This window comes from Pungitius pungitius, chromosome 19 (genome assembly GCF_949316345.1).
Source record: "Pungitius pungitius chromosome 19, fPunPun2.1, whole genome shotgun sequence".
NCBI classification, from domain to species: domain Eukaryota; kingdom Metazoa; phylum Chordata; class Actinopteri; order Perciformes; family Gasterosteidae; genus Pungitius; species Pungitius pungitius.
The window spans coordinates 15,077,031-15,092,397 of record NC_084918.1 but is presented as its reverse complement, the minus strand read 5'-3'; the positions used below and the strand labels follow the sequence as shown (position 1 = coordinate 15,092,397).

Sequence of the window (15,367 nt, the reverse complement as noted above, 5' to 3'; positions counted from 1 at the left end):
GCAGACAGGACACCTTGGTAACCATGACAACACGTATATTTACCCCAGGTTCTTAGGTAACTTCAAGTGGTGAACGACATTCAAAGGGTTGTTAAACGTAAAGACGATGAGCTTTATTATACTATGGAGAGAATTCAAGGATAAAGTTTTGGTGAGCAGGCATGAGGACAGATGGTTTTTACCCATCTTCACCTCATTGTCCATCAACCCTGTGCTGTGTCAGAGGGGGGTCTGGGATATTGCTAACCTGCAGGCCCTGTTGTTTGCTGTTACTCCTCAAAGACAGTTCTAAATTAAGCCTCAGGTGGCGTTTTAATTCCATTTCCAGGATTAGCCAACTCGTGTCACAGGCACTCATCCACCAATGACAGGTTGGAGACTGCGACAGGTCTCGTTTACTTCTATTTCTAGCTTGTTTGGTTTGAATGGCTGTTTTCAATGGTTCAATCAAAATAAAATAAATCTTTTGCCCTATGTTTTGAGGATTTTATCCAAGGCATTTTGTATTGCTCGGCTATTGAAATGCACAACACAAATAAACCTGCCTAGCCTTGTAAAGTAAAACTACAAGCAAAGCAGACACTCGTAAAACAGCGGAATGTTAAAGGCCATAGCCCCTCAACCCTTCATAGCACCTCAACACTTCATAGCCCCTCAACCCTTCATATCCCCTCAACCCTTCATAGCCCCTCAACCCTTCATAGCCCCTCAACCCTTCATAGCCCCTCAACACTTCATAGCCCCTCAACCCTTTACAGCCCCTCAACACTTCATAGGCCCTGAACACCCCATTGCCCCTCAACACTTCATAGCCCCTAAAACACCCCATAGCCCCGCAGCACTTCATAGCCCCTCAGCACTTCATAGCCCCTGATACTCCATTGGCATAACGTAAAGCCAGTATTCTGTCCTCTCTTATCTTGGTCTTCGGCTGCCTGCTGGTTTAGGATAACGCCATGTTTCACAGACGGGTACAGAAATGCTTCAGCGCCAGGCTTGTTTACTTGTTTTGCATAATTATGATGCTGGAGGCTTTGCTACAACTGTCGGCATCCCGCTGAGATTTGTGCAGTGCATTTCCTCCCCAAAAGGCTGGATAGTAGCATGGCTGCTGCTACATTTTGTCACAGGACTAACTATGTTGCCTCATAAGCGTTCTGCTTGTTTGTGTTATGATTTGATCCCTCAGGACCATGTGTATGTTCATTTGCAAACGTAGCGTTATCGGCACCACGGCCACTGAGTACTTAAGTACTGATATATTCCTACTGCTGATGCTATTTGAAATTATCCAGATGCCAATAGCACCCTATAGCCCCTCAACACTTCATAGCCCCTCAACACTTCATAGCTCCTCAACACCTCATAGCCCCTCAACACTTCATAGCTCCTCAACCCTTCATAGCCCCTCAACACTTCATAGCCCCTCAACATCCCATAGCCCCTCAACACTTCATAGCCCCCCAACACTTCATAGCCCCTCAACATCCCATAGCCCCTCAACACTTCATAGCCCCTCAACACTTCATAGCCCCTCAACACTTCGATTACTTCACATCTTTATTACAGTAAGCAGCGAGAACCAGCCAGGTGACACAGTGCTGCACACGGACTGGTGATATTAATTACGGTGAAGAATGTAGTAATAATAACAATAATGATATTAAAATCTCTAATAAGGGCGCAATAGAGTTGGAATAGATTTATGTCCATCTCATCGCTGTGTGAGTGACAGAACCGGTACCATCAGCAAGTGTGCTGTCAATGAGACGACTCATTAACTCCAGCATCTATTGCTGTTCCTAGGGCAACATAAAGATCCTTAGTCTCTATAGCAACTCCTGGCAAATCTTTTCCCCACTCTTCTCCCTCCCCGAAGGCACTACAAGCGTCTGCCGCTGGAAACTTCCAAAATAACATTCTGACCATTTTCTGTCTGGTCCACAGCCTTTGTCTAAAAACCAGGTATGCAACTTTGTGTTGGACTTTTCCAGGCTAAAGGGGGAGATCACTCAAGTGACAAACCAGGAGGCTGTAGCTTTATTGTCAGACTTTGAAAATGATTTGCCTTTGTGTGTGCGTGTGTATCAGGGAAAGGTGCTACATGGACCTGTCTTGTAGCTGCTGAGGCATGAAGGACGAGCGGTGCCCAGTGCTGCCTCCTCCGATTATCTGTCTGAGAATCTTGCAGATTTTAAAAACAGCAAAAGTCTTCCCCTATGCCCCTTGAGTCTGCCCCTATTATGTTTAGAAACAATATATTTTGGTATCAGAAGCGTTGAGTACTACTGACCAATCACATTTGAGCTGGCTTTGGTTGGATGCAGGTAAACAGTCGGTTGGAGAGCAAAGAGGCGGAGCCTAGTCAACGATTTAACATTTTATTGACTAGAAAACAAACTGCTAACTGAGTGTAAACAGGCTACCTGTGAAACAATGAACGCCGCTTGAAAGAGGAAATGTTGGTCAGAATATCTGCTTGCTACAGCAGAAGTGTCGGTTGTTCCCAGAGACAAAGACATCATGCATAAGGCCCTTTGTTGTTTCCTGCCGTTACTTACTGCCTGTGCAAAGCTTTGAACTAGGTCAGCTTCTTTTTGAGGACGGAAACTTTGAGAAGAGCACAAAGGAGATGCACTATATGTGCGTAGTCGACATAGATGTATGGTGTTGAGTTTGGTATTTGAGGCATAGGTGGATGGAGGTTTGTTTCTTTTCGTGTGATCTTAGATATCCTACATTGGCCCGTTGAGATCAGTGTGGGGCATATGAAAACCACATGATGGGATTTTGTCAATGCAAACAAGCTTTGTTGATCTATTGTCATTAATATTCTTTGCAAGCATACAATAGTGAAAAAGTTGGTACCAAAAATACAAAAATAGCCTACACATAGAATGTGCTCCACGTTCACGTCAGTTTCTCCTTTCAGGAAACACATTTCAACTGAATCTTGAGAAATACAGGGGCCTTTTAAAAGGTTAATTTCAAAACGTAGAAAATGTTCGAGTGAGCCCACACGGTCGGCCTGCAGTGATTTCTCCATGGGGTCGATCTGTTGCTGAAGCGTGGTGCACCTTCTCAAAACGGAGTGACTCACAGTCTTGTCCCACAGTTGGCTGTTGTCCATTCCAATGGCACCAACGAGGCGAAAACCCAACACCTGCCGCCCCCCCCAAAGCAGTCTAAAGACATTAGCTCACCTCAGTTGAGAGATGGGACCAAACTGTACAAATGTCCCTTGTGGGCTACCATCTAACAGCCTGCTCCCCAATGAAATGAGCCCAAACAACAGGGAAAAGCACTATGTGGTAAAAATACCCTGCTAGTACATTATATTTACGCACGCCTGCCTTTTGAGGATTTTGAGGTTTGTCCTCGAATAGTTTGATGACTCACATGTGTACATGTACAGTTTGCATCTACGTTTTACCAAAATGTCATCACTTCAAAATTTTATGAGAGTAGATATTTGTGTGAATTAGTCATAATGTCATAATGAGCATTAGAGTTATGGACCAAGGCTTGTTTTGAGTGGTCCGAGAAACATTAAGTTTCACGGGGTGAGAACCAGAAGAATGGACAGACCTACAAAGCCCATAATGGGGGCTTCAAAACGTGCAGGTTATTGTTGTGTGCAGTCAAAAGGGGTATGCTTTGTTCTCTGGGATGTTGTTGATTGACTAACCAATCAAATATTAAAATAGACAAAAACTGGGAAAAAATAATGTTCTAGATGTAAAGTTTCACTTAAAAAATGAAATAGAAATAGAATGTGTTGAATCAGTCAGTAGCCTGCTGGCTCTTTCTGTAGTAACACATCTGGCTACTCAGGAGCTACGAGGTGTCCAGCCTCCATAGAGGACTTAAGAGGGAGACACATAGACAAATGTGGACAAAGGGAAGGGAACCCTTAGGTTCTCTATAGAGGCTCAGTGCTTTTCTGGACCTTGTTCTATCTTTTCCCACAGTGCTTTGACCTCCCCTCCCTCACGTTTGCATTGTTCACCTTCTCTATCCGGCCTTCTCCCTCTCGCTTTGACTCCTGTATTTACAAAAAAGGTTAAATAATATATAAATAATCCTCATCTGTTCTTTTCAACTCTTCGAATCCCTTTATCCAGCGCGAGTCATCTTCCTCTCTTCACCCTTTGCCTTTCTCCCCCCCAGTGGCACGTAGACTTGTTTTATCAGAAGTATCTGAAAGCCTTTGTTTCCAACTCCAATTTCTTATGTCCACCCCCCTCTTCGCTGTTATACTGTACCCCCATGTCTGGGACCCTCCAAGGCTTCGCTCTGTATTGTGCTCCACATGACTCCTTATCTTTTGTACAAGGCTTAAATACCTTTTGATGACAGAGAGCCACCCCTGGACACTGACAAAAGGTCTCATTACACAGAGCCAGCTGCACTCCCTCTCTTGCTCTTTCATAAGTACTCACACGCTTGTGTATACACACACACACACACACAAACCCCCAAATTCAAACAAAAAACAGGTGTGATTAAAGTACAGTATGCCACATCTGATAAATTATTTTTACTTTACATCCACAAAGCTGCAATACATGAAAACGGTGGGTGAGGCCAAAAAGGCTGGAGGCCCCTGCTGTGGGTCCTGAAGGCATTCCATGCCAGATGGGAGATTTCCTCCCGTTTAATTCGCTGGGTCTTCATCATAACGAAAGTGCCTTACACATTATCCTCATCATATGACCCAAAACATCACTTAAGAGGCAAAATGGGGAGGGTTGTGTCACAACCTTCTTTTGTGGCATTCAAAGGTGTCGCTCCTTCCGGTCACTACCTGGCAGGGGGGTGGGCTTTCAAGGTCTTTTTACATTGTGACCAAACGGTGGAAGTACAACTTCCATCAACTGATGCCATTGGGCCAAAATAACGTTTTATGGGTTGCTGAAGATGAAAACATTATCTGAAAAAACCCCACCTAGAAGACACTCTTCAGTTGTCTCCTGTGCTTTCAAATACGGAAATAAAAAAATAAAATAAAGGAACACACACAAAGAATTCAAGACTCACCTAAGATGGAGAAGCATCCATGGCAGCAGTCGTCACAGAACATGGAGGTAAAAACAATTAAAAAAAAACAATTAGCATTTGATAGATTTGAACAATTGTGTCTTAGGAGACACACCCGGGTGTGAGCTGTGGCTGCGTGACACCACCAACACCTCTTCCTTCAACATCCTCATTGAGTTGTTAAACAAAAGGCGAGTGAGGAAACATTGTTAATTGGACACACTGGTGAGAACATAGAGAGACAACTCATCCCTGGGTGCAAAGGAAACAGACCGTGATCACAGTGTTAACACAGCGCCTGCACAGGAGAGACAGAGAGACGGTTGGTTTGGATTTGGTAGGGGTGTCTAGTGACAAGGATTCCCACGTGATTGGAGAAAGATTCCCACGTGATTGGTTAGTAGCAGCACTCGTAATTATGAGAACATCCCGGCAGCGACTGATTCGGAATTGAGATACTCACAGGATTAGAGTCAAGCCAATCCACAGCCACAATTGGTCCACACGTGATCTCATGCGTTAGTCACAGAAAGAGTCCAAATCGTTTATCGACAAATGTGTCCATGCAAGGGTTCAACAATCTAACCACTAAGGAGCACAAGACCCTAAAATGGTATTTCCTATTAGGTTGCAATTACCTGGAAGACCCAAGCCGGATGAAAGCGCCATGCATGAAGATAAACCATTTGTGTGTATTCTTTAGTTAGTTTGTGATCAACTTCTATTCTGTCCGGAGCTGACTGCGACCAACCTTCAATGATGGGGGCAACTGGAAGGACCACGGCTGGTTCTTCCAAGGGATCAGCAAAGCTGGGAAAGAAGGGCTTCGCTGTGGGGTTGAGCCCGGATCCTGGGCTGGAGGGGAGGACGGGCTGAGGGCTGGGGGATGCTTGCGGAAGGAAATCCTTTGCACTTGGGGAGGTGGGACTCTTTAGAGAGGAGGAGGAGGAAGATGAAGAACGAGACTTCTTGGGTTGTTTCTGGTTCGAATTGGCGTCTTTGTGCTCTTTAGGTTGGAATTCCTGCGCTGTGGTTTTGGGGGAGCGGAGAGGGGCGGGGCTAGGCGTTTCAAGAGACAACCCCAAGGTCAAAGGTTGACCTGAAGGGACCACATAACTGAAGTCAAATAGCTCGGTATTGCTGCTCATGTTGGGGTCGTTCAGGAGCAATGAAGCATCTGAGGGCGAGAGGGGCGGGGCCGAGGCGGACACCTTGACTTGCGGGGATAGATCTGGGCATGGCTGGGGGGAGGCGGGGGTGAAGGCAGAGGCGTCTCCCTCGGGCGTGCCCCGCACACAGGACTCTTGGAAGGAACCTGCGTTACACAGACTGCCGTCAACCAGGTCCCAACCCGGAGAAAACACCTGGCTGCTGTTGCCTAAGCTTGCATTTTCAGTATCCATCAGGAGGTCGAATGGATCCGCCATGGGGAGGGAGCCGGGTGTTGCACTGGCTGTGGAAGGGGGCATGGTGAACGGAGCTGCAGTGGCTTTCAGCTCGCTGTTCAGCACCAGTGGGTTAATGGAAGCAACGGTGGGGGAGAATAGGTCCCGAGACGGGGGGGAAGGGACCAGGCCTTCTTCGGGGTAGGCCTCCTCTTTCCACGACCTCGTGCTGGTGTCCATGTCCTCAAACGAAGCCTCTGTGTCAGCCTGAGCAGCACTCGTCATTTCCGCCATTGGCTCCTCTGTGACTAGAGAGGTGGCTGCTGCCGAAGGGACGAATGGTTCTGCTGACACTCCCCACTCCTCCGGAAGCTTCTTCCTGCTTTTACTCTTCTTTACGCGGCCTCCACTCTTCTCAAGTTGCTCCTCCCAGCCGCCGTCGCCTTTTTCCCGCCTTGGGCCAATCCTGTTGTAGAACTCCTCTGTGGGGGGCGTGTTTTCTCCCTGTGTTTGCACCTCAGGGTGACCCCTGCCCTCCAAGTGCTCGAAAGAGCCCTCATCCTTCTGTCGCCTTTTCTTCTTCCTCTTCTGTTTTCGGTCTGAACTGTCTCCCTCCTTTTCGTCGGCCCCAGCGTGGGCGGCGCTCTCCCGGCTCGGCAAACTGCCCGGGGGGACGTCGGGGCCGACAGCAAGATGGCGGGCGTGGCGACTGATCACCGTGGAAACGCTGGGGCTGAAAGGGAGGTCTGTCTGTAGACAGTCAGCCGGGTGTGGCCAGCAGGAGCCTAAGGCACCTTGTTGTGGGTGAAGAGGGGAGAGTTTAAAGTTGGGGAGATGGGTGCGTGTACATGGACTGGTTCCATTAGTCCAATTCACACAGAAGCATACATTACGAGCATAACTGAGAGACCCAAAGAGGCTAAAACAATACAACAAAGGAGATCATTACACTGAAAATATACCTGTGTCGCTGTTGCAAAAGATCTTTTTGTTTTTAGAAAGTTTGAACTGATAGCAGCTATTTGTTAATTGCTGAGATGGTGGGACGGTTGAGAAGAAGACAGAATGGATCAGACCCAGAGTCCAGAAGAGCTATATGAGCCTCAATCAAGACACTGTTTGTGGATATGAGTCCGTCACGCTTTCATCGTGTTGGTTTTATTGATTCAAAAGACTCCACTCAATATATTTTCATCCCAGGCTGAATTCAAAGGACTAAAAATCCCTTCTGTGTCGATGCTGAGTGAAGACCGTTGGGTCCATGACACTACACTTACACACACGTACATACATACAGCGGTATTACTTTAAACGATGAGTGGTACTTTTGGGTGGCTGACTCACAGGCCTCCGGGTTCCCCAGTGTGCATGATTACGCTTAAACTGTTGGGCAGCTAAAGAGCTCAGAGAGTCCAGAGTGTGCAAGTGGGTGTTTATGTTCACGTACAACATCACAATCTACACATAGACGCACAAACAAAAACACTGCTTAATGGTCCCAGAGAAAAGGAGGTCAATCACAGTCAACGGTGCTTGGTATGGAGGCTTTGTGAAATGGACCTTGGGTAGAACTTAAGCAGAGGGAGAACTTTGGCCCAGTTTGGTTCTAGTTTACAGATTATATATATATATATACGCACACACGCACACACACACACACACACACAGAGGAGCAGCTAAAGTGGAACAGTCGTCAGGACCCATATAGTACAGTTACTCTCTGGAGGATGTTTCATATTAATAAACCCCTGACAGAACTCTTCTCTCTGTACTGTATGTGCAGTAATTGGGAGAGAGAAGAATGACATCAATATTGAGTCAACAACATGGGGTCAACAAGCATTCCCACTGAATGTTTATTTACTATAATTGACACAGTATCATCCCCGGATCATTTGCACAGTGGTTTCTCTCATATGTACATGTTGTACAGGACTGTGCTGACCAACGTATGGCAACAAATCACTGTCAAAATTCGAGAGCGCAAATCAGGTTCATGTGCGTTCGTAAATCAAACATCTGCGAACTAAAGTCTGTCTATTTTCCCTTTCTGCGCGCTTGCTGTTGTTCTTTTTGACAGTAAGGGGGCGGAGCCAGTCACCATGGTATCACTACACCTAATTGGTTACAAACCCCGTCTTTGGATTGGCTGGAGTTACGCATTCACAGAACGATAGAAGCCCTTATGGTGGTTGTATTCTTAATATGCTTACACTATAGTTTCAAAGATAGTCTAGATGAAGCTTTGATCAAACCCCATCACACACTGGAATGAAGCTAAGGCTTTTACTTCCGGGTGTTTGGAGAGAGTTGGCAGTCAATTCAAGAAATAAAAACATTATTATATAACATGAGAAAAATATCATCAATATGAGAAATGCTCGTCCAAATAGAAACCCCTTGAAAACGTCTGCAGAGCAGTGTTCCATCACCCACCATGCCAGTATTTGCCAGGACTGCGTATAAAGTACCTGAACTAACAAACTGGAGGATGTCTTTGTTGTTGTGAGACGACGTGTCGGTCCTTGTGTTGCCACCCTTCGGATGACCAGCCAAAACATCAAGGGGATTTCCTTGGATTTGCTGCAGCTCATTTTAGGGTCAGTAAGGGATTCATAATATTGATTGATTTAATAAATTAGCTAAATCTGGTTCATTGCTCTGCATCAGGGTGCCACCCAGATTAGTCTACATCTGAGTCAGCTAGTGTTGCTTGGTGTTTGACACGCATACCAAAGAGAGACTATACTGGGCGTACTGGGTGTACTGCAGCCCTCTGTGGAGCGGACGAGATGATGCAGCACAGAGGACGTGGATGGAATACAACACTACTGGTGATTTGGTCCATCGATTGTTTACCTGGTGACGGATCCACAGGGCTGCCAGGAGTCTGGGGTTCAGGCAGCATGGGGCTGTGCTCTTTCTGGGCTTCAGAACCCGCTGCAGGTGTGACATGCTGAATCCTCTCTGCAGACAGGGGTGCAGCCCCCACATCCATGGTCCTCCCACCGGTCTGGGAGAAATCTGAAAACCAAAATGTGAGGAAAAGATGTGTAGAGGCCGTGTTGGGATTATCGAAGCACTATCGATGCACCCGAAGTAACGCACAGGTGGACACTTTTTTTCTTCTGCATTAAGTCTCGTATTTGACCCATTCAACTATCCTCCCTCCACCGGTTCTCTCAAAGCACCTGCACGCTGCACACGCCCATGTTACACAGCTCCTGATGAGTACTCAGCGTGTAGAGTGTATGTGAACGGGATTGCGTGGGACTAGGAATGCGTGTGCACAACAAGAAACGTGGATGAGGGTGTGGTGAGGAGCTCGATAGGTGGCAATGGGTTATTTTATAAGAATTCATAGAAGTGTCAACATTCTGTGTATTATAATCCGAGTATCTGTGTGTGTGTGTGTGTGTGTGTGTGTGTGTGTGTGTGTGTGTGTTCATGCCGGGAGCAGTAATTCAGAGACGACGGGTCTCATTAGGTGAGAGCTGGGTATGCAGAGGTTGGCACGGGGAAAGGCATAGCTCAGCCTCACAGCTCATACTGTGTCTGTGTGTGTGGACCAGCAGCTACAGCTCTGCGCCCCGCTAACAAGCTGCGCGTCACCCCGAGCCTTTCCTCAGAACCCGGCCAGTGGCTGCACCACAGAGTGACACTTTTGATAGGAGAGGCGATCCCAGGAGTGACGAAATTTGGGTTGTGTGATACCATCATGTTTATTTTAACACTCCTCTGTGATTGAACGGGACACGGAGTTTCAAAAATCATTGACCTATTTCCTTTACATATCAAGAATGATTAAGATTAAAAATATGGAAAAACAACACAGTTCCCAAATGTGTAACTGCTAGATGCTGGAAAATATAAATATATATTTTGTTCTTGCTACGTGTTCCATTTAGGTCATGTGAACATTTTGAGCTTAGGCTTATAAAGCACCTGCTTGTCAGAAAAGGCCCATGTGAATGAGAGTATCTTATCATAATTTACCTGGCTGTACACCTGGAAAAGCTCCCATTCGATCAGTATCCTTCATATGGCCAGGACTGGTCTGAGGATCAACACGATCTGAATAACTTGCCATGGAGGCTGGCATGGGGGAGGAGGGGAGGAGAGGAGGAGAGGAGGAGAAAGGAAAAGTAGGGGGAAGGAGGAAGAGAAAGGAGACCAGGAGTAAAATGGAGTGGGAGGTGCACGAGGGCATACATTATTTAGAGCGGGCGAGGTGGAAGTAGGAAACAAGGAGGGAGGGCACAAGAAGAGAGAGGATGTTGATTTCAGACATTTTACCAAACCCACACATGATCAACTTTCCTATTCATCTTTTTTTTTAGCAATTAAAAAACACTTCATAACATCCCATCCAGCGAGTCCGGCTGGCTGTCCAGTGCGGCCCTCTGGATGACTTTGCTGTTTACAGAAAGGCCCCCATGTGCGTAGTCACTTCTTATTTTTTCATACCAATCAGTTATATCGATCAAAGCGGGCAGTGTCTGGTCCGAACCTGAAATGAGTTTAACACCCCTGATATACATACACCTCTTGAAAAAAAAAAAAGTATTTAGATTCAATTAAAAGATTATTCATTATTTTCATCATGAGACCCGTTTGCAAAACAGGTTCAACAGGTATTTTCTGCCGCTGAACATATCCATGCTTCAAGGTGATCAAGTCTGAAGTCCAAGTGAAAACACATGATTGGACTGTAGAATCAGTCCAGTCATGTGACTTCACCATCCTTCGATAACCCCAAACCCTGGGAGAATCAGCGTTATGGAACATTCCTCTTGTAGGGGGCACGGTGGACTTTGGTACCTGATAGGAAGTCTGTAGCCGAGGTACCCGAGGCCTCCTGCTGGTCCAGCGATGGCGGCCGCACCTCCCCCTGTGGCTCTGGGTGCGGCGTCAGTGCCCCCGCGGTCAGCTTGCAACCTGCAGGGACAACACAGATTGTCAGAACGCGCCGCCCTGCTGTCCGATGACGCGGTCGCTGTACTACCGTGACTCGAGAGAGACACCAGGCCGCGGGGGTCCTGCTCTGCCAAACACCAATACCCGCGCTCTCCAAAGCACGACGTCAGCTCTCTTACCTCACCCTTCTGGTCTTCTCCCTCAATCCAGAAATTCAAATTCCACCACTATCTGGTGCCGTGCTCTGTGTGCTGCTTTGTCTCGGTCTGTCCCCACCGCTGCCTCAGCTGGCTCTGAGCCGCTACCACTGTGGACCCCTCGGTCACCCGCGCGCACACCAAGAAGAATGCCATCACAGTCGGGGAGTGTGGGTTGCTGCGTGACGTTTCACTGTCTGTCTGGTTCAGGTCCTGGGCCCCCGCCGGGTAGCACCTCCCCTCGCACTCCTCGCCCTCAGCCGCGCTGCTCCTCTCTAAAAGCGAGGGAGCACCCTCTCGGGGAGGCCCGCCCAGACCGCAGATCTTATGCGGCGGTTTGAGAACAGAAAGGTAAAGATTTGAAGCAAGGTCGAGGAAAAGGCAGAGGAGAGGATTTACACTCTCACAAAAAAGGAGAGAGATGAAAAGTGTGTATTACCGGGGAGGCAGGGCGGGCAGTCAAGGAGCGGAGGAGGGAGGCACCGACGGCAACCCTCTCCCAGAGGATGACAGTGAGGCGAGCGGACAGGACGCCACCCAAAGTCACCAACGCTTCCCCCTCTAAGACACACACGGCGGGCCGCGGTGGGGTCTGTCTGCGCGTCTCGCAGGAAACACGCCGCCGGCAGGGTCACCGACTGTCTCTGCATCTCGGTCTGCGGCGGAGACCCATTTTTGGCCCCAAACTACGCTGTCCAAGGTGCTGAAACCAGCCTGAGCATTTTCAGAGGGTTTGTATTTTCAGCCCTTGCTTTCAATGCGGCTGACTCGGCTAGATCCCAGTCATTCCTAAGAGGGAGGCCACGGGGCGGGGGGGGGGGGGGGGGGGGGGGACTACACAAGTGAGCCATCAAAGAAAACATCTCTTGGGCAAAGTTACATCTTGACATATTAGTATGCCAAGGGTTTCTCATAGAGCATTTATTGTTCAATAAGCACATTCTTCTCATACCGTACATCTGAATGTACCTGAATTGAATCTGTCTTTAACATTTTAGCGCTTGACTGTTTTAAAAAAGAATCTGTCTGCTCTTAATGGCTTGGGAGAAACATCTAGTCTTTACACAAGTAGTTATGGGGGGGGATACTCAGGAGGGCGCAGGCTATTCTCAGGGCTCCACATTGATACAAGACAGAGACGAATCTCATCCAAATGATCTCTTAGGTTAGTAAAGAAATCCTTCCTCAGAGTGTAGACATCCACCCCACTTGTTTACTCAAACCCAGACCACGCCTGGCCATGAAAAGAGGATGAAGGAAAAAACTAAGTGAAAACTGGGAGAAACCCCAGTTTCATAAAAAGAGAATGCGGGAAAGAAGCTTCCTCCTTGCCTTAACTTTCCGTTAACAACAGATGGAGACACTACAACATTGATTTCTTTTCCCCCCAAATTCCTAAATTTAGTCTTAATTTTCCTCATCCCTGTTTCGTCTTGATTTCATGGACCAAGGAGGATCTGAGAGAAAGCTGCTCTCTGATGCTTTTTGTCCATGCTTTTCTGTTGTGAATTGTTTACTGCGGGTCTCCGCCTTGGGATGCGTTTCTTTCGTATCTCTAGCCACGTTGTTTGTTTAACAATCTGTAAGTGCACACACGTGATTTATATTGACTGCTCGTCACCATTCCCATTGGTTTATAGTATTGGTTATTAGTCCCTCTTAGCTCATGGTGGTGCCCTGTTAGTTACATTTGTTTGAGAATTATCGTAGGGATTATTAATAATTCTTTTGATGTCAATAATTGAATTCCACACTATTAACCCAATATGACCCCCTGCCCCTCCCAATAATAGTTGAGTGGTGAAATCTTTTATTTGCAACTAATGGAAAGAAGTGACCATGTTTTGAGTGTTAAAAAGTGACATAGGGTTGCTGTATATGGCTCTGGCAGAGGCAGCGACCTGTCAATCAATGCAGACCCTTTCAGAAGCAGAGGTGGTTGCCTTGGTCTTATGATTCAGTTCAAACATAACTGGCTGTAACAGCGTGATATGATTCTACACATAAAGAAGAACCGCATGTGGATAAAACTTTGACTATATGCAAAGGCAATGGTGACATTTGCCTAGCTAGCCATGAAGATGACACACAGATGCACCTCTCTGTCTATTTGCATGTTTTAGGGTAAGATTTGTTTTTGTCTTTGTTGCGTTACTTTGGTAGTCAACATAGAAGCTAAAACATTGCTTGAGTCAGATTATTAACAAACCCACTGACCTGACATGACCACCATTATCTAAGTAGGAAATGGGGGCGAATCCCTATCTAATATTTGGTACAATGTTTAGTGTCAAAGGAAAATCATTATTCATATTCATCGTTATGTAAGAGCTGCTGCTGTGGGGAAGGATGGGGGGGGGGGGGTGTTTGCTGACCTCAGCACGAGGACAGAGTATGGTGAGACAGACTGGAGCAGCTATCAGTCTGACAGATGAACTTTACCACACACACACACACACACACACACACACACAGTAGCTGCATGTGGACAAATGCACATGCAGCCAGATAGTACACACTAACACATACAAGCACTCCCTTCATCGGACACACACACACACACACACACACACACACACACACACACACACACACACACACACACACACACACACACACACACACACACACACACACACACACACACACACACACACACACACACACACACACACACACACACACACACATGTTGTGGAAGGGGCACTGAAGCACTGTGAGGACAGGCAGCTGATTCAGGATCAGTACAAGAGGTGGTGCAGGGGTCAGTGCTCTACTGCTGCGGCATTTCAGTAGAGATGCTGAAAATACATTAAGAAGTAAAAGTAAAATCCAGACTTTTCTACAAAATGTTTCTTCTTTTATATGTCATGTCTCATCTAGTTTGGCCACAACGGAGCCTGTAAAATAACCTTCAATGAATAACAGCAGAGGTTGTGAGCAGTACAAATGTTGACAGTTTGGTATTTATGGCACAGATGTATTTTCTGTGTGGCCACAGTGAACAATGTTCCAAATAAATGATAATATAAATTCAACTTGTGTTTTCCCTCACATTAACCGCGTCGTACCGGTCTCAAAGTGGACGTTAGACTTCAACGTGACCTTCGTTGGTCAGCTGTCCTCGTCTAGCGCTCCCCGTCCTCGTACGCGGCCGTGGGCCAGTGGGCGTCCTCACGCTGACCCGACCCCAGCGGGTTCCTCTGGCCTACTCCCCTCTTTGCCAAATGGGATAGATGAACCGCGTCAGCCGGGTCAAGGGCTCCACGGGCCTATGAGTCTGGTGGATTTACTGCCCCCCCCCCCCCCCCCCCTTCAAGGTTCTGCCCGTCCAAAGTCCATCAGCTCATGATTCTGTACTATGGGACATTTGGGTGAAACTGTTATGCAAGAAGTCTATTTCTGGGGGTGATAAATGTTATTGTTATTGTAAACTTTAGACTTTACACTATGAAATGACCTCCAGGCAGAATAACTACCACATGACTGATTTAATCATAACGGCTACATCCAATGAGGTCGCCAGCATGGAGGCGTGGAAATGAGAAAAATTGCATCAAAGTGACTTGTGCGTTAACTTTATACGGGAACATACCATATAGTCGTCCTAAAGAACAAACTTCCAGCAAGACTTCCACTTTGATGATCACTGTCCCGTGAGCCTCCCACTGAACAGGGCTGTGTTCCGTATGATTCACTTCCTTGGAGCGTGACCTGGGACGAGTGAGCAGGAGACGGATGTCCTCCCGCTGACCCCCGCCTCCCCCTGCTCCTCCAGCCGGTACGGACAAACAAACCTCCTCTGGAGAGGACCAGTGGCCCGGTGAC

General features: G+C 47.2%; 1 protein-coding gene across 9 annotated transcripts in view; it reads right to left on the bottom strand.

Moving 5' to 3' along the window:
* Positions 1-15,367, bottom strand: part of LOC119198739 (microtubule-associated protein 4) — a 61,026-nt gene that overhangs the window by 21,441 nt on the left and 24,218 nt on the right. For 7 of the 9 annotated variants that reach the window (XM_037456209.2, XM_037456208.2, XM_037456213.2 and 4 more), the window contains 4 exons: positions 11,247-11,363; positions 10,422-10,520; positions 9,285-9,449; positions 5,792-7,219 (listed from right to left, as the gene is read on the bottom strand). In XM_037456209.2, coding sequence (XP_037312106.2) covers positions 5,792-7,219; positions 9,285-9,449; positions 10,422-10,520; positions 11,247-11,363 — 1,809 coding nt within the window. Of the gene's footprint in view, positions 1-5,791; positions 7,220-9,284; positions 9,450-10,421; positions 10,521-11,246; positions 11,364-11,521; positions 11,803-15,367 lie in introns of those variants that run through there. The other 2 variants (XM_037456216.2, XM_062559179.1) reach the window with 2 other exon arrangements.